At 42.4% G+C, this 20,140-nt stretch overlaps 1 protein-coding gene across 5 annotated transcripts in view; it reads left to right on the plus strand.

Moving 5' to 3' along the window:
- The window catches only part of chd7 (chromodomain helicase DNA binding protein 7), a 250,095-nt gene that overhangs the window by 185,435 nt on the left and 44,520 nt on the right, over positions 1-20,140 (plus strand). For all 5 annotated transcript variants that reach the window (XM_078216215.1, XM_078216216.1, XM_078216213.1 and 2 more), the window contains exons 17-22: positions 4,831-5,026; positions 5,144-5,311; positions 5,426-5,605; positions 5,762-5,872; positions 5,952-6,157; positions 18,689-18,888. In XM_078216215.1, coding sequence (XP_078072341.1) covers positions 4,831-5,026; positions 5,144-5,311; positions 5,426-5,605; positions 5,762-5,872; positions 5,952-6,157; positions 18,689-18,888 — 1,061 coding nt within the window. The remainder of the gene's footprint in view (positions 1-4,830; positions 5,027-5,143; positions 5,312-5,425; positions 5,606-5,761; positions 5,873-5,951; positions 6,158-18,688; positions 18,889-20,140) is intronic.

Genomic DNA, 20,140 nt, shown 5'->3' on the forward strand with positions numbered 1-20,140 from the left:
ATATCAGCAGCTGGTTCAGACAATGCTAATGAATGTTGGGAGCAGGTTGCCTGCCTGCTATCTTGGCTAAGGAATGGCATGTCATCCAGCTGATTACAAAATGAGATGCAAAATTGTACCAAGATCAAAACTTCTGCTTAGCTTTTAAATGTATGTCTTTTGTTTTTCCCCATCCCACACACATCACCCACCCCCCTCCTCCCCCACCGCCCACTGAAAAAAGGCAACAGCTGGTTTGTTACCCATGCCACGTGATAGTGAGGAGAGGAATAGGGAGAGAGAGCAGTTGAACACGTGGTTACAGGGATGGTGCAGGAGGGAGGGATTCAGATACCTGGACAATTGGGGTTCTTTCTGGGGTAGGTGGGACCTCTACAAACAGGATGATCTGCACTTGAACCAGAGGGGTACCAATATCTTGGGGGGGAAATTTGCTAATGCTCTTCGGGAGGGTTTAAACTAATTCAGCAGGGGGGTGGGTACCTGAATTGTAGCTCCGTTGTACAGGAGGTTGAGAGTAGTGAGGTCATGGATGAGGTTTCAGAGTCACAGGAGTGTACTGGCAGGCAGGAAGGCGGTTTGAAGTGTGTATACTTCAACGCCAGGAGCATCCGGTGAGCTTGCAGCATGAGTTGGTACCTAGGATTTCGATGTGGTGGCCATCTCGGAGACATGGATAGAGCAGGGACAGGAATGGTTGTTGCAGGTTCCGGGGTTTAGATGTTTCAGTAAGTGCAGGGAAGGTGGTAAAAGAGGGGGAGGTGTGGCATTGTTAGTCAAGGACAGTATTACGGTGGCAGAAAGGACATTTGATGAGGACTCGTCTACTGAGGTAGTTTGGGCTGAGGTTAGAAACAGGAAAGGAGAGGTCACCCTGTTGGGAGTTTTTTATAGACCTCCGAAAAGTTCCAGAGATGTAGAGGAAAAGATTGCAAAGGTGATTCTGGATAGGAGCGAAAGTAACAGGGTAGTTGTACTGGGGGACTTTAACTTTACAAATATTGACTGGAAAAGCTATAGTTCGAGTACTTTAGAGGGGTCGGTTTTTGTCCAATGTGTGCAGGAAGGCTTCCTGACGCAGTATGTAGATAGACGAACAAGAGGCGAGGCCATATTGGATTTGGTACTGGGTAATGAACCAGGCCAGGTGTTAGATTTGGAGGTAAGTGAGCACTTTGGTAACAGTGACCACAATTCGATTACGTTTACCTTAGCAATGGAAAAGGATAGGTATATACCAAAGGGCAAGAGTTATAGCTGGGGGAAAGGAAATTATGATGCAATTAGGCGAGATTTAGCTGGCATAGGTTGGGGAAGGAAACTGCAGGGGGTGGGCACAATTGTAATGTGGAACTTGTTCAAGGAACAGCTACTACACGTCCTTGATAAATATGTACCTGTCAGGCAGGGAGGAAGCAGACGTGTGAGGGAACCGTGGTTTACTAAGGAGGTTGAATCTCTTGTGAAGAGGAAGAAGGAGACTTATGTTAAGATGAGACGTGAAGGTTCAGTTAGGGCACTTGAGAGTTACAAGTTAGCCAGGAAGGACCTAAAGAAAGAGTTAAGATTAGCCAGGAGGGGACATGAGAAGTCTTTGGCAGGTAGGATCAAGGAAAACCCTAAAGCTTTCTATAGGTATGTCAGGAGTAAAAGAATGACTAGGGTAAGATTAGGGCCAGTCAAGGACGGTAGTGGGAAGTTGTGCGTGGAGTCTGAAGAGATAGGAGAGGCACTAAATGAATATTTTTCATTGGTATTCACACTGGAGAGGGACAGTGTTGTCGAGGGGAGTACTGAGATGCAGGCTGTTGGACTGGATGGGATTGATGTTCATAAGGAGGAGGTGTTAGCAATTCTGGAACGGGTAAAAATAGATAAGTCCCCTGGTCGGATGGGATTTATCCTAGGATTCTCTGGGAGGCTAGAGAGGAAATTGCAGAGCCTTTGGCTTTGATCTTTGTGTCGTCGTTGTCTACTGGAACAGTGCCAGAAGACTGGAGGATAGCAAATGTTGTCCCCTTGTTCAAGAAGGGGAGTAGGGACAACCCTGGTAATTATAGACCGGTGAGCCTTACTTCTGTTGTGGGCAAAGTATTGGAAAGGATTATAAGAGATAGGATTTATAATCACCTAGAAAGGAATAATTTGATTAGGGATAGTCAGCACGGTTTTGTGAAGGGTAGATCGTGCCTCACAAACCTTATTGAGTTCTTTGAGAAGGTGACCAAAGAGGTGGATGAGGGTAAAGCGGTTGATGTGGTGTATATGGATTTCAGCAAAGTGTTTGATAAGGTTCCCCATGGTAAGCTTTTGCAGAAAATACGGACACATGGGATTGAGGGTGATTTAGTGGTTTGGATCAGGAATTGGCTAGCTGGAAGAAAACAGAGGGTGGTGGTTAATGGGAAATATTCATCCTGGAGTTCAGTTACTAGTGGTGTACCGCAAGGATCTGTTTTGGGGCCACTGCTGTTTGTCATTTTTATTAATGACCTGGATGAGGGCGTGGAAGGATGGATTAGTAAATTTGCGGATGACACTAAAGTCGGTGGAGTTGTGGACAGTGCGGCAGGAAGTGGCAGGTTACAGAGGGACATAGATAAGCTGCAGAGCTGGGCTGAGAGGTGGCAAATGGAGTTTAATGCGGAAAAGTGTGAGATGATTCACTTTGGAAGGAGTAACAAGAATACAGAGTACTGGACTAATGGTAAGATACTTGGTAGTGTGGATGAACAGAGGGATCTGGGTGTCCATGTGCATAAATCCCTGAAAGTTGGCACCCAGGTTGATAGGGTTGTTAGGAAGGCGTACGGTGTGTTAGTTTTTATTGGTAGAAGGATTGAGTTTCAGAGCCAGGAGGTCATGCTGCAACTGTACAAAACTCTGGTGTGGCCACATTTGGAGTATTGCGTACAGTTCTGGTCGTCGTATTATAGGAAAGATGTGGAAGTGTTGGAAAGGGTGCAGAGGAGATTTACCAGGATGTTGCCTGGTATGGTGGGAAAATCATATGAGGAAAGGCTCTGGGGCTTGAGGTTGTTTTCGTTAGAGAGAAGAATGTTAAGAGGTGACATAATAGAGGCATACAAGATGATCAGAGGATTAGATAGGGTGGATAGTGAGAGTCTTTTTCCTCGATGGTGATGGCTAGCACAAGGGGATATAGCTTTAAATTGAGGGGTGAGAGATATAGGACAGATGTTAGAGGTAGGTTCTTTACTCAGAGTAGTAAGGGCGTGGAATGCCCTGCCTGCAGCAGTAGTGGACTTGTCAACATTAAGGGCATTCAAATGGTTATTGGATAAACATATGGATGATATTGGAATAGTGTAGATTAGAGGGGCTTTAGATTGGTTCCACCGGTCGGTGCAACATCGAGGGCCGAAGGGCCTGTACTGCGCTGTAATGTTCTATGTTCTAATTCCTAACCAAGTATATTCTGGCATAGGTTTAGTAGCACAGGTTTATGAAAGTTACTATTAATAGTAAGTGTGCTTTTCTTAAATTGCACAAGATAGAGAATAGAAAATATACTCTGCTTGCTGTTTGGTTTTAAATTTGAGGATATGATTCATTTCCAAAGATTGTAATTAGACAGGAGTCCAACTGATGCATCCATCCTACCCAATATAGTTGTGCGTCACGCATAAAAATATAGATAGCCCTTATGCACCTGGAGCTATGTAATCTCTCAGTTGAGGTGGAAAAACGGTTTTAAAGCCTAGACCAGATGCAATCCAGCATAATCTGGAGAAGAATTCTCCCTGATCCTTTTGTGTGATCAAAATATCTAAAAGACCACATCAAGCCTGATGCATATTATAGTGTACCTACCTATTGTATGATATGTTCTCTGATTCAGTCAGAAGTAAATCCTATTCTCTCTCTCTTGAAGAAATACAATGAATCAGTGTTTACCTCATGAGTTAACGGCCTGTTCACAGGCCTCCTATTAATTTGGTAAAGAAGAACTGCCTAACATCCCATCTAATTTTGCTCTTGCGTAACTTCTAAGTGTAATACTTGGTCCTCTCCCACCTCTCTCATTAAAATAAGTTGTTCACATAAACAATCTAGTCTCTGTTTTATAAGCCTCAATCAAATTGGACGATTCTGTATTTCTCTAATATAAATACACCCAGCTCTTAAAACCTATCTGGAAAGCTAAAGTTTTTAAAACTGGATATCAATCTATTGTTCCTCCTCTGAGTCAACTTGAATTCAGAAACTCAATGCAAATTGTGAAAGTTTTAACGTTGTCAGTTATGTGGACAGTACAGAATGAGTTGGATGAAATGTTTAACTGGCGGAAGAAATTCAATGATGAAAACATAAGTACTGCATGTAGATGAAGAACTTGGGCTACTTCATTTGTCAAAATTCTTAGTTGGAGTTGAAAACCATCTTTGGGTGGTGGTAGACATGATACTTAGCATGTGCGCTGTGGCACAATAATCAACAAAGGAAGCTTTAGCCAAATTAATATAGTACGAGTAGAGAATGTCATGTCATATTAAATACTACTCTGGAGTATGATATTCTGTTTTGGTCACCAATGCGGAAGGGAAACTTTTCTAGTTTTGGAGCAAGCTCTCGGAGCCAAATGGCTGATTCCTACTAATGAAGTACTGAGGCTGAGCTTCAATATGCTAAAACATTTCTCATAATTTTGTTTAGTGATCTAACCATGAGATAAATGTGATGTCCTCGTGAAGGAGCGGAGGTTTTTTGATTCGGGTCAATATTTACACAAATCTGGCAAGTGAAAGCTTTTTACTGCTTGAAAACGAATATGCTTTGGATTTAGTATTTCCAAAAATTGTTTTCCAGACATCTGTATGAGCGTATTGATGGCCGTGTGAGAGGAAATCTTCGACAGGCAGCAATAGATCGTTTCTCTAAGCCTGACTCCGATCGTTTTGTTTTTCTGCTATGCACTCGTGCTGGGGGTTTGGGGATTAACCTCACTGCTGCAGACACTTGTATCATCTTTGATTCTGATTGGAATCCACAAAATGACCTCCAGGTGCGATTTGTCTGTTGCTTTCTATAATGGCTTTGTTTTCAGTTATATTTATGGAAGGTGTGGTAACTTAATATAAAATGATGCTTGCTGCCTACTTAAGAATTTTCTATTCCACAGGCTCAGGCTCGATGTCACAGAATAGGACAAAGCAAAGCAGTGAAAGTATACAGGTTAATAACCAGGAACTCTTATGAAAGAGAGATGTTTGATAAGGCAAGTCTGAAACTTGGATTGGACAAAGCTGTTCTGCAGTCCATGAGTGGAAGAGAAAACAGTGCCAATGGGGTATGTATATAGAATGTAGTCAGCTCAAATTAAGCAAATTAATCTGGCTCTTTAGTTCATAAATGAATTTCAATTGATATTGGGATCAATATTGAAATTTTACAAAATATTCAGGTTCAGCAGCTGTCTAAGAAGGAGATTGAAGATCTTCTTCGAAAAGGTGCATATGGGGCACTGATGGATGAAGAGGATGAAGGGTCAAAATTCTGTGAAGAAGATATTGACCAGATTCTCTTGAGGCGCACTCACACAATTACTATAGAATCTGAAGGAAAGGGTTCCACTTTTGCAAAGGTGAATATCTTTAACCAAGTACAAGCATGTATATATTTTGATGTCATTTGTACACCAATGTACTTGTCATTGAGATATAATGTAACAATCTTTATGAAATATATTGTACAGGATTCTCCTAACCAATGAGAATTTTGTGTGTGTAAATCTCTTTAGGCCAGCTTTGTAGCTTCTGGGAATAGGACAGATATTTCCCTTGACGATCCCAACTTTTGGCAGAAGTGGGCAAAGAAAGCAGAATTGGATATTGATGCAATAAATGGAAGGGTAAGCAAAATGTTGTCATGTGTATTATGTTAAAAGCATATAAATGTATTTTTGCTCATGTACACTTGCTCTATTACAGAACAATTTGGTGATTGATACACCAAGAGTAAGAAAGCAGACAAGACACTACAATGCTATTAAGGAAGATGAACTAATGGAATTTTCAGATTTGGAAAGCGATTCTGAAGAAAAGACTGGAAAGCCTCTCCGTAGACCGCAAGATAGGTCCCATGGTTATCCAAGGACTGAGTGTTTTAGAGTAGAAAAGAACCTGTTGGTGTATGGGTGAGTAAATTGTAGATTACATTTGTAAATTTTAGGAAAGCTCCCATGCTGTATATTATTTTCTGGCCATAAATTTATTGAAAAAAAATAAAATCTGCTTCAAAGACTTTGATGCTTCTCTTGAAACAAGGTGACCAATCAATCAACTGTTTATCCCAACTTTTACTTTCTCCTAAGGAAGTGTTTTCTCTGAAGACCCAGTTGAAATTTTAAATCACTGTGAATTTTAACCTGTAATTCTGTGACATTTTGCTCTAGTTCATTTTCATCAAAGATTTTGAATGCTAGAAAAAATGTCATTTTGTCTCAAAACCCAAATGTAACATAGATGTTCCCCTCCACAAATTCAGTGGTTCACTATATACATTCTCTTCTGCTGGATTATATCTTGGACACACGCAGGACTACTGTTACTTTGCTTAGTTTGTATGGTGTATAATTGAGTCTGATATCGTTAGGGGAGTGGTAGAGTAAAGCAGACACAGAGACTGCTCATGTGTCAATGGATTTGGAGTAACAAAGCTCCGCTTGTTTTCTTCCATAGTTTGGCAGTTTCGTATACTTGAGGTGAATTTAATACTGATAAAAAGTAGTACAGTTAAAATTACCTCTATTGTCCAGGCCATTCAAACATACTGCAAAATATAATGATTTACACTTGTGTGGCAATACTGGATGGCCCTGTGCTCCTAACATGACCGACAAATTTTAAGCCAAGCAGTGCAAATCTTGCTCTCTTCCCTTCTCCAACCTTTCTCTATCTTCCCTGTTCCCCACTTCCTTTATCTCAACCTTTCATTCAAACCTATGAGGATATGAAAAAGACCAGGCGGTTCATTGATCTTGTCCCATTTAGTTGCAATGTCTTTTATGCATCATGGTACCCAAACAGAGCTATGAAATTTGATGGCACTGCTGAGCAACAAATCCCCTGGACTAGTTGGTTTCCACCCCAGAGTTCTAAAAGAAGTAGAAGATGCTTTAACAATAATCTGCCAAAGTTCTCTCAATTTGGAAAATTGTTGATTTTCAAACTGAGATAGATAGATTTTTGTTTGTCAGAGATGTTAAGGAATATGGAGCAAAGGCAGGTATATGGAGTTGAGTCACAGATCAGCATGATCTCATTGAATGGCAAAACAGACTCAAGGTGCTGAATAGCTTGCTCCTTTGTTTCCATGTAATCAGCTGGCAGAGGAGAAAAAGCAGATAAACCAACTGGAAGAGCAACATTTGCAAAATGATTGTTTGGACCCTCTAGGTGATCAAAGCAAGTCGAGGAGACCATATTAACTTTGATGCATATTGTGATTTGATTACTGCCCCAACTGGAAACCAGTCCAACTAACTCTTGGTCAAAAAGAAAAGAGTGACGTACGTTAGGTCCAGGCAGCTAAAAACGGAGGGACCTCTGGAAGAATACAAAGAAAGTAGGAAAAAACTCAAACGAGGAATTAGAAGGGCAAAAAGGGGTCACGAAATGTCCTTGGCAGACAGGATTAAGGAGAATCCCAAGGCATTTTATTCATGCGTTAAGAACAAAAGGATTATCAGGGAAAAAATCAGACCTCTCAGGGACAAAAGTGGGGAATTATGCTTAGAGCCCAAAGAAGTTGGGGAGATCCTAAATGAATACTTTGCGTCGGTATTCACAAAGGAGAGGGATGTGTTGACTGGGAGTGTCTCGGAGGGGAGTGTTGACCCGTTAGAGAAAATCTCCATTACAAGTGTTAGGTTTTTTAGGGAATATAAAGACTAATAAATCCCCAGGGCCTGATGGAATCTATCCCAGGCTGCTCAGGGAGGCGAGAGATGAAATCGCTGGGCCTCTGACGCAAATCTTTGTCTCGTCACTAGACACAGGTGAGGTCCCAGAGGATTGGAGGATAGCTAATGTGGTCCCGTTATTTAAGAAGGGTAGGAAGGATAACCCGGGAAATTATAGGCCGGTGAGCTTGACGTCCATGGTCGGGAAGTTGTTGGAGAGGATTCTTAGAGATAGGATCTATGCGCATTTAGAAAGGAATAAACTCATTAACGTTAGTCAGCATGGTTTTGTGAGAGGGAGGTCCTGCCTCACTAACCTGGTGGAGTTTTTTAAAGAAGTGACTAGAATGGTTGACAAGGGAAGGGCCGTGGATGTCGTCTATATGGACTTTAGTAAAGCGTTTGGCAAAGTCCCTCATGGTTGGTTGGTGCAAAAGGTTGGATTTCATGGGATAAAGGGGGAGGTGGCTAGATGGTTGGAGAACTGGCTTGGTCACAGAAGACAGAGGGTGGTAGTGGAAGGGTCTTTTTCTGGCTGGATACCTGTGACTAGTGGTGTTCTGCAGGGCTCTGTATTGGAACCTCCGCTGTTTGTGATTTATATAAACGATCTGGAAGAAGGTGTAACTGGGGTGATCAGTAAGTTTGCGGACGACACGAAAATGGCTGGACTTGCAGATAGTGAGGAACATTGTCAGAGGCTACAGAAGGATATAGATAGGCTGGAAATTTGGGCAAAGAAATGGCAGATGGAGTTCAATCCAGATAAATGCGAAGTGATGCATTTTGGTAGAACTAACGTGGGGGGAGCTATACAATAAATGGCAGAACCATAAAGGGTGTAGATACGCAGAGGGACCTGGGTGTGCAAGTCCACAGATCCTTGAAGGTGACGTCACAGGTGGAGAAGGTGGTGAAGAAGGCATATGGCATGCTTGCCTATATAGGACGGGGCATAGAGTATAAAAGTTGGGGTCTGATGTTGCAGTTGTATAGAAGGTTGGTTTGGCCGCATTTGGAATACTGCGCCCAGTTCTGGTCGCCACACTACCAGAAGGACGTGGAGGCTTTAGAGAGAGTGCAGAGGAGGTTTACCAGGATGTTGTCTGGTATGGAAGGGCTTAGTTATGAGGAGAGATTGGGTAAACTGGGGTTGTTCTCCCTGGAAAGACGGAGGATGAGGGGTGACCTAATAGAGGTGTATAAAATTATGAAGGGCATAGATAGGGTGAACGGTGGGCAGCTTTTACCCAGATCAGTGGTGACGTTCACGAGGGGTCATGGGTTCAAATGAGGGTTTAACATGGATATCAGAAGGACGTATTTTACACAGAGGGTGGTGGGGGCCTGGAATGCGCTGCCGGGCAAGGTGGTGGAGGCGGACACACTGGGAACGTTTAAGACTTATCTAGATAGCCATATGAACGGAGTGGGAATGGAGGGATACAAAAGAATGGTCTAGTTTGGACCAGGGAGCAGCGTGGGCTTGGAAGGCCGAAGGGCCTGTTCCTGTGCTGTTTTGTTCTTTGTTCTATGTAACAAATCAATGTTCACTACATGAGTTGACTAATATCCCACTGGAAAGTGTTATCCAGGAAAAGAGTCACCCAATTCGATCTAGTTCCACTCTTAGGCAGCTTGTAAATATGACCACTTGTACTCTCTAACCTACCCATTTATTATAATTATAAACATATTGCCTCCTTCATTATTTTGTTACCTTTGGTCAAATCCTCTTTTAGTGTAGGTTTTTAACATGTACGGATCCAGTTCTTTAAGCTTATGAGTAGTTAAGAATATTTTAAACTAGTAACCCATCTTGTGCCCCTCTACACCCTTTAGAAAACTTTAGAAAGTATCCCACAGAGTTGATGCTGTGTTCTAACTGAGGCTTAGCTAAGTCTATTCCAGGACAAGCTGGTACATTTTGTTTTGTACTGAATTGACCTGTGAATACAGCCCAAAGTAAGGTTTGCTTTCACTGTAGCTTCACAGCATTAGTAATGAATCATGTTTGCTTGGATGGGCAGGCAGAGAGAACTTGGTGAGCAGCATGCAAAAAATGGAAAAGAACATCTCCATGAAAGGAAGGGTGGAAAAGTTTCAGTATCACTGTGACAGTAGCTGAAACAATTTAAAAATATTTAGCAATCTAATTTAGCACAAATCCCTGCATTCGCCCACAAAAATGTTTCTTTAATTTAGGAAATAATTGTAACCATTCTTGCCATAATCTCTAATGATTCACTTTGTTAGATGTACCAAACTGCACTGTATAGCTGTTTCCGGGAGAGTTGTCAGTTCTCCTGTAGCTTGTTTCAAGGAAAGGCAGTGCTTTGATGCTTTAAAGGTGGGCAGTAATGTAATGCGACATTGAAGCCTAGATTTTTCATTAGTTGCTAGCAGTGGGCAAAGACTTAGCAAAACTTTAAGCAGCTTGCCAGGGATAATTTTGTAGTAGAATTATATCAAAATTACATAAAATTAGTGGTTTGATAATTGAAGATGCATTTTTCTGAATCTTGTGAAGCCTATATCTTTTCTATCATATTGCTAAAGCAGCTAATCACTTTTTTTGGAGGATTTATGTAGCCAGCTTGGACCCTTCCTGGTTAGCACTTCCTCAATGGTGGATCAGAGGAAAGCAGTGTTGTAGGGAATACAGCAGCAGTATAGTGATGTCTGTCAACCACAGCCTGCATAACCTTGAATTCAGTGAATATTCCAAGTCACTTTACAAATGCAGAATGGACAGTCAACAGTAGTAGAAGAATTTGACTATGCTGTCAAGAGGTAGGTATTGAGGTTTTTCATGTTAGATGAGTGGATGGGTATAGAGTAAAAGGTAGAGTCTGTTCCCACAGACTCAGCAAATTGGAGCAGTAGGGACAATGCAATTAATTAAAGAAGCATACGCGACTTGTGTCCACATATGGGATTATTGAGTGGGCCTTGAGCCAAGTTCTTCTGAGGATGGTGAGAGCAGGAGTGATGAAAAAAAATTACTTAGTGTGAATTGGAAATGGTGAGAGGTGACAAAAATATTGTTGAGGTTGTCAGTCTTAACTCAGTGTATCATGCTCCCCTTTGATCAGAAGATTTTTGAGGAAGAGAAGGTGTTACAGGCTAATAGGCTGGAGGAAATAGATGTTCAGAGGGAGGATGTCCTGGCAGTTTTGAATAAACTGAAGGTCGATAAGTCCCCTGGGCTGATGAAATGTATCCTAGGATTCTTTGGGAGGCAAGGGATGAGATTGCAGAGCCTTTGGCTTTGATCTTTGGGTCCTCGCTGTCCACGGGGATGGTGCCAGAGGACTGGAGAATGGCGAATGTTGTTCCTCTGTTTAAGAAAGGGAATAGAAATGACCCTGCTAATTATAGACCGGTTAGTCTTACTTCGGTGGTTGGTAAATTGATGGAAAAGGTCCTTGGGGATGGGATTTACGACCATTTAGAAAGATGTGGATTAATCCGGGATAGTCAGCACGGATTCGTGAAGGGCAAGTCGTGCCTCACAAATTTGATTGAATTTTTTGAGGAGGTAAGTAAGTGTGTTGATGAAGGTAGGGCAGTTGATGTCATATACATGGATTTTAGTAAAGCGTTTGATAAGGTCCCCCATGGTCGGCTTATGATGAAAGTGAGGAGGTGTGGGATAGAGGGAAAGTTGACCGATTGGATAGGTAACTGGCTGTCTGATCGAAGACAGAGGGTGGTGGTGGATGGAAAATTTTCTGACTGGAGGCAGGTTGCTAGCGGAGTGCCACAGGGATCAGTGCTTGGTCCTCTGCTCTTTGTGATTTTTATTAATGACTTAGAGGAGGGGGCTGAAGGGTGGATCAGTAAATTTGCTGATGACACCAAGATTGGTGGAGTAGTGGATGAGGTGGAGGGCTGTTGTAGGCTGCAAAGAGACATAGATAGGATGCAAAGCTGGGTTGAAAAATGGCAGATGGAGCTTAACCCTGATAAATGTGAGGTGATTCATTTTGGTAGGACAAATATAAATGTGGATTACAGGGTCAAAGGTAGGGTTCTGAAGACTGTGGAGGAACAGAGAGATCTTGGAGTCCATATCCACAGATCTCTAAAGGTTGCCACTCAAGTGGATAGAGCTGTGAAGAAGGCCTATAGTGTGTTAGCTTTTATTAACAGGGGGTTGGAGTTTAAGAGCTGTGGGGTTATGCTGCAACTGTACAGGACCTTGGTGAGACCACATTTGGAATATTGTGTGCAGTTCTGGTCACCTCACTATAAGAAAGATGTGGAAGCGCTGGAAAGAGTGCAGAGGAGATTTACCAGGATGCTGCCTGGTTTGGAGGGTAGGTCTTATGAGGAAAGGTTGAGGGAGCTAGGGCTGTTCTCTCTGGAGCGGAGGAGGCTGAGGGGAGACTTAATAGAGGTTTATAAAATGATGAAGGGGATAGATAGAGTGAACGTTCAAAGACTATTTCCTCGGGTGGATGGAGCTATTACAAGGGGGCATAACTATAGGGTTCGTGGTGGGAGATATAGGAAGGATATCAGAGGTAGGTTCTTTACGCAGAGAGTGGTTGGGGTGCGGAATGGACTGCCTGCAGTGATAGTGGAGTCAGACACTTTAGGAACATTTAAGCGGTTATTGGATAGGCACATGGAGCACACCAGGGAGTGGGATAGCTTGATCTTGGTTTCAGATAAAGCTCGGCACAACATCGTGGGCCGAAGGGCCTGTTCTGTGCTGTACTGTTCATGTTCTAAGATTATGACTCAAAGCTCACTCCACAGTCTTAAACATCTAATTTAGGCTGAAGCTTCAGTAAATTCTGATGCAGCGCTGCTTTGTCGGAGTTGTCATCATTTGGATCAGATGTTAAATTAAGGCCCTTTCTGCCCCCTCCATTGGGAAGAATCCCACGGCACTAGAATAAAAGCAAGTTTTCTCCCATTTATCCCTTTACCTATATCACTTGTATTAGGTTATCTTAATATAATTGCTGATTGAAAAACCTTGATGTCTACAAAGTGGCTTCAATGTTTCCCTTCATTACAGCAGTAACTAAACTTCAAAAGTGAAGTTCTTTAGGACTTTGTGGTTGTGAAAGACACTAGATAATTCTATGTTATTTTTATTTTCTCACTGAGAGTGGGTATCAATGCAGAGAAGTGTTAAGTGATGGATATAATATGAGGTTTGAAACACCAGGAGGACACCCACCGTACCTTGTCACCTCAGCTGAGTAAGCAACCTGAGAGAGAGTTGGAATGGGTGTGGAGTTTTTCCGCAGAATTGAATAGTGTGTCTTTGTTCTTATTGTTAAATTGATAGAACTTCTGCTCTTATACAACTTGTAAAATAGTGGGGGACCACTTTGACATAAAATCAAAGATGATGATGGACAGGTAAATTAAATTATCAGCATTCATATGGAAGTTGATCCATACTTAACATGCCAGCAATTGTGAACCAAGGTTAGAATCTTGAGCATGATATGGAAACATTGCCTTGCTCTTGAGATCCGCATAGGTTATTTCAAATTAATGGGGAATTAAAGTCAAAGTAATCTACGCTAAGAGGGTTGTAAAGGACTCAAAATCATAGCTAAAATATGAGTGACTTGGAAACAAGGACACCCAAAGGCAGAAGCATTTAGAATTGCTGAGAAGGTCAATTATGGCAGCGATTTCATGATGAGTGGGAAGTCAGAGGAAAAGCCATCTAATTTGCAAGGGGACTGTGAAATGCATGTGGAGAGGGGAAACAGGAAGGAGGTCAGAATGGTTTGTTCCCTGAGAGGGAGGTGGATGACAGTAGCTTGTATTTTTATATGCCTTTAACATAGTCCCAAGATGTTTCCCAAGAGTGTTAATCAAACAAAATTTGATACTGAGTCATAATAGATATTAGGGCAGGTGTCCAAAAGATTGATCAAATAGCTAAAATTTAAGTATCATATAAAAGAAAAGAAATGAGATTGACATATTTCGTGAGGGAATGCCAAAGCTTAGCGCCTTGGTAAATAAAGGCACAGCCCGCCAAAAATGAAGTGATTGGAATCAAGGATATTCAAGAGGCTAGAATTGGAGGAACACAGTTAACCTGACCAGTTGTAGGCTGGAAGTGATGAGATATAAGGAGATGTAAGACTGGGAGGAATTTGGAACTATGAATGAAAATATTTGAATTGAGATGTTGCTTAAGCAACAGCCAAGCACAAGGGTGATGGATGAATAGGACCAAGTGTGTGTCGGGATACAAACTGTATATTCTGGGTGACCTCCAGTTTATGGAGGTAAGAATGCGGGAGGCTGGCCCTCTGAGTTGGAATAATCAATTCTAAAGGTAACTTGAATGAGGGTTTCAGCAGCAGATAAACTCAGGTAATGGCGACATAAGATGTTATGGAAATATGCAGTCTTAGTGATGGCATGGACACACAGTCAGAAGCTCAGCTTGGACCAACTATTAGACCAAGATCTGGTTCAGCCTCAGACAGCTGACAGGAAGAGGACTGCAGGTAAAGGCTAGGGAGAAAAATTTGTGGTGGGGACCAAAGACTGTGGCTTCAGTCGTCCCACTATTTAATTGAAAAGACATCCTCTGGATGTTGTACAAGCAGGCTGATAATTTAGTGACACTGGAGAGGCCTAGGCGGGTGGTGGTGAGGCAGTGCTCGGATTCGTTGGCATGTTCATCGAAATAGACATTATATTTTTAGTTAATGTCACCTAGTTGCACCAAATAAATCAAAATTTGTAGGGCATGGGGGTCAATGCCAAAGGGGGTTACTAGCGGTAATAGTGCGGGAGCAGGAAGAGAAACAATTCCAGGTGATTCTCCTGGCTATGGCTGAATAGATTAGAACAATCAGCCAAGTGCAGTCTCACCCAGCTGGACAATAGCAGAGAGGCATTGGAGGAGGAGTGTGGTTAACTGTGTCAAAAGCTACCAACAGATAAGAAGGATATGGAGGGGATGGTTTACCTTTGTCACAGTCACGTCAGAAGTGATTTGTGACTTAGGTGAGAGCCATCTCAGTACTGTCGCACTGGAGGGAATCTAGATTTGGGGGGGCTGGGGAGGATTCAAGTAGTGTGTGCCAAGACAGATGGGACAGTTTTGGAATGATGTGGAGATGCCGGCGTTGGACTTGGGTAAACACAGTAAGAAGCCTCACAACACCAGGTTAAAGTCCCAACAGGTTTATTTGGTAGCAAAAGCCACTAGCTTTCAGAGCGCTGCTCCTTCGTCGGGTACACAAAGGAGCAATGCTCCGAAAGCTAGTGGCTTTTGCTACCAAATAAACCTGTTGGGACTTTAACCTGGTGTTGTGAGGCTTCTTACAGTTTTGGAAGGCAGCAGCAAGTTCAAGTCTTGGAGAGTAAAGGGATGTTGAAGGTGGGATGGTGGTTAACAAAGATTTTGGGTCATTTTTTTTTTAGCAAAGTGATGATAGCAGGTTTGAAAGATAGAGAACCGTCGACAATATCAGCCAACATGGAAGCCAGGAAGTAAGTATGTTTTGTCAGCAGTTTAGTAGAAATAAGATTGAGAGAGCAGGAGGTGGCCCTCTTGGATAAGATGAGCGGCACAGTGGTTAGCACTGCTGCCTCACAGCGCCAGGGACCTTGGTTCAGTTTCAGTCTCGAGTCACTGTCTGTTTGGAGTTTGCACATTCTCCCATGTCTGCATGGGTTTCTTTCAGGTGATCTGGTTTCCTCCCACACTCAAAAGATGTGCAGGTTAGGTTGATTGACCGTGCTAAATTGCCCCTTAGTGTTAGGGGGACTAGCAGGGTAAATAGATGGGGGTTAAGGGGATAGGGCCTGGGGTGGGATTGTGGTCAGCGCAGACTTGATGGTCCAAATGGCCTCCTTCTGCACTGTAGGGATTTTGAGGCTGTTGGGAGATGGGAAAGAAACTACAGAAATATGACTATCAGGGTTAGGGCAGGCGGGAAGCTTAGAGGAAGTTTGACTTGGTAGCTAGGGGAAGGGAGGGATGCAGCTGAAATGTCCATGAGCACAGCTTGATCTAGTGATGAATGGCTAAACTAGTTATTGGTCATATCTGTTCCTCATGTCCCAGGGACACAGAAATGAAGTTGAGATATGGGTCATACCAGGAGAAACTGCCTGTGTTTCTGTGTGTGTGCAAAACAGTTTTTGTAGAGAATAGCGTATTGATGGTAGAGATGAAGGTGTGGTTCTACAGATCAAGAACTGCAGAAACATCATGGTGAAGAGAGGGTCAAAGGCTGACAGATGAGATTTTGTAAGTAGCATTGTAAGCAATATTCCCCCAAATTTCTGTTTGCACATGGCCTGCTTCTTGCACTGTGCAGCCCCCTTAAGATTATGCATGACTGTACATGTGTACATCTTAATGGACTATTGCTGGAGCACAGCCTGTTTGCTACCTGCACAGCACATTCAAAATTGATGCTCAGCCATGCTCCTAGAGGGAACTTTGATTGTAAGTGAATAGGGAGAACATTCTTTCCAGGGGCAGACACAGAAGTATTTGGAGGGGGAAAGGAAATTTAGGTGGAGAATAATTCTAGAAGTTCTTACGTAATTGACATAATGGGAAGTGCGAGGCCATCAAAGGTGGCAAAGTGACGGGAGTGGACCTGAACATTGGGTAGAGTACATGGAGGGAGAGATTATGGGAAGGTCGGAGGACAACCAGCTGAAGGGAGAGGATGATGAGGACCGAGGTGCTATGGTTTGATGGGAAATAAGACAAATTGGTCGCTCTTTGAATGAGTCAATATGCCAAACAATGGGTTGGATGGTGTAACAGTGCCTATTTAGCAAGGTGCCTTGACCTGGGATTGTAACAGTGAAGGTCAATTCGTAGTCTATTTAGTGGGTTAGGACACCAAGATGGCAGAAACGTTGATAACCAGACTGAGGGAGGGAGGGAATCCAGAGATAGTGGATTGAGAGGCAGGTGTTGGGGTTTGCAGCCAGCTTCTTTGTGTCTTCTTCCTCTCTCTCTCTCCCTTCCTCTCTCTCTCTCTCTCTCTCCTCCACCTCTCTCCTCCCCCCCCCCCCCCCCACACACACACACACACACACACACACACACACCATGGACATCCAAATGTACAGTCTACTTTGACAAGTAGTACTGCTGATTTCAATTCCAACTAGAGATCTTGCGCCAAGTGTTTTCTGCCACTGACATGCAACATTGATCGTAGGGCATCAATTTGACGTATTTACACCGACTCGATCCGTTCTTACACACGAGGGATCTTATAAATGGGACAAGATATTCAACTAATTTTCATGCTATGCAATCGGGACCTTGCTATCTTTGAGCCACAACATTTTTGTAAGGCTTCTTAATTTTGATGTGGAGAACCCAATGTGCTCTTTAAAAATAAGAAACCATGTGGTTCAGTATGCGTACCATACCAAGTGATCAATCGTATACAATTATTGGCCTAATTCATAATTCGCTTTTTGACTGGTATAAACTGTTACTCCATCCAAATGTCTATCTCTTTTTTTGGGTCACAGAAACTATTGCATAGTAATTTTATATTGGTACAGCAATGAAACAAGTTGGGCAAACAAATTCATGGGAAAACCAAAAAGAGAAAATGCTGGAAAATCTCAGCAGGTTTGGCAGCATCTGTAAGGAGAGAAAAGAGCTGTCGTTTCGCGTCCAGATGACTCTTTGTCAAAGCTAAAAGGCATAGAAAGTGGGAGATATTTATACTGTAGTGTGAGGGAATGAAAGATGAGTCATAGCCATAAAAACAAGGGGAAAGACTTAAGAGGTGCTAATGGCAGTCCATAGAGAATAGAAGGTGTGAATGGCCAAACGGTAGAGAAGCTGAAATCAGATGGTAAGCTGTGACAGATGAAGATGTGGAGGGAGGTGGGAGATGGATAAGATTGAGAAAAAGAGGGAGGAAAGGTTAGAGAAGGGGGATAAAATGGGGGGAAAGAGTGGGGGGGGCAAAATATAAAGAAATACAAAGAAATAAAAGGTAGAGAACAGTTAAATTATTTTTAAATTAATGGGAAGACATGTTCAGTCAAAATCACCTTCATATCAACTACAGAGGTTATTTTGAGGTTGAAGTCTTACCATGGTCATGAATGAACACAATTACACTGGCACTCAAGACCACTATGCAAGGAGTGTAATGGTGTCAAAGGTGCCATATGTCAGAAAATGTTAAATTGAGGCCACGCACAGCTGGGCATAAATCTTATGGTGTTATTTGAAGAGATGCTGCCTTCTCGTCCTGATTCCCCCTCTCCCGGTCTCTTCATCTTCTCTTCCACCACCAACTCTCCCCCCCCACACCCACCCCCCTGCCCTGTCTCTCTCCTTCCCCTCTACCTCAATATCCCCCAATCCACCCTCCTCCTTCAGTTTCTCCCTTGCTTGTTGGTAGTGACTTTTAAGGGGCATCTTGACAAATACATGAATAGGATGGGAATAGAGGGATATGGCCCCCGGAAGGGTAGGGGATTTTAGTTAAGTCGGGCAGCACGGTCGGTGCAGGCTTGGAGGGCCAAAGGGCCTGTTCCAGCGTTGTAATTTTCTTTGTTCTTTGTTCTTCTCACCCACTGGCCCCAGTTACCCTTGCTCACCATGTTTTCTTTCCCCTTCCCTCAGGCTTTCTCTTTTAAAATTGCTAATTTATCAGCAAAATGGGTCTAGGTGTCTGGTTATACGTATGAGCTAAACATTGAATTTCAATGATTTCACAAAAGTTTACTTGACTTAAAGCTACCGTTCATTTTTTTCATCCTCAGTTGGGGCCGATGGAGTGATATCCTGTCACATGGGCGTTTTAAACGACAGTTGACAGAACACGATGTGGAGACCATCTGCCGCACTATCCTTGTGTACTGCTTGAACCATTACAGAGGAGATGAAAAGATCAAAGGATTTATATGGGATCTGATTACTCCCACTGAGGATGGACAGACTCGAGCTCTGCAAAATCACTCAGGTATTTTTGAATTCTTTACTATAACCATGTCTTATTGATATGCAAAGGAAAAATTAAGCGCAATTTCCTGTGTCCTGAAACAGTGAAAACAATATATTGATGAGTAAAATAATTGGAAGCTTTAAGTACGATTGAATGCAAATGATAGAAGATGCCATTTTGTAAATTTCAGCAATGGCAATGTAATTATATAGGAACAGGAGAAGGCCTTTTAGACTCTTAAGCCTGTTTTGGCCACCATTCATTGTTAGATCATAGCTGATCTCTTCCTCAATTTCATTCACCGACCTTTAATTCATCCCCCTTGATGTCCGCACCTAACAAAAAGCCATTGATTAATTTTAGTCTTGAAAATTTGACTTGGCCCAATATCCACAACCTTTTGGAGGAGTCCAGATTTTCACTATTTTTGGTGTAAAACAAAACATGCTTCCTCTAATTAGCCTTACTCTAATTTTAAAATTGCACCCCTTTGTTCTGAATATCTCCAAAAATGGTACTAGATTTCGTACATCTAACCCCTCAAATCTCTTTTTAAAGACCTAGACTAGATCACCCCCCTCAGCCTTAGTTAAGAGAATACAAACCAAGATAATACATCCTGCCCCCTCAATTTTACCCTTTAAATCCTGGTATAATGGCAAATCCATGTTGTACGTTCTTCCAAGGTCAGCATGTATGTACTGAGGTTCACCAGTCAATCACCGTATTCCAGATGGAGTCTGACCAAGAATCACTTGAAGCGTCACTTCTTGCATTCTAGTCAAATCCTTTTAAGATAAAGACCAGCATTCCATTTTGCGTAATGTATCTATGCACCATTTATCAGAGATCTGCGCACATGGACTTGCAAATCTCTTTGCTCCTCCACAGCTAACTTATCGTGCCATTGAACTATACTGATTTGTTTGAACGTTGCACAGTTCAGGCTGTTACATTACAAAAAAGGATATCAAAGCACAGGAGGAGATGTAAAAACAATACCATTATTATACCAAAACTGAGAGATTATAATTATCAGGGCAGACTAAACAGGTTGAAGAAAAGAGATGGTTGAGGGGTGATCTAACAGAGGTCTTTAAAAATAATGTGGTAGATCTGGAAAAGCTGGTGTAGAGGCCAAAGCTAGGGGCCATAAATAGGAGTGTCCACAATAAATGCAATAAGAAATTTTGATAAAACTTCTCTACCCATCTGGACTACTTCATTCAGCTTTAGTCACTAAACCTCAGGAAATGTATGTCGGTCTTGA

Source organism: Mustelus asterias, chromosome 7, assembly GCF_964213995.1.
Source record: "Mustelus asterias chromosome 7, sMusAst1.hap1.1, whole genome shotgun sequence".
Classification (NCBI taxonomy): Eukaryota; Metazoa; Chordata; class Chondrichthyes; order Carcharhiniformes; family Triakidae; genus Mustelus; species Mustelus asterias.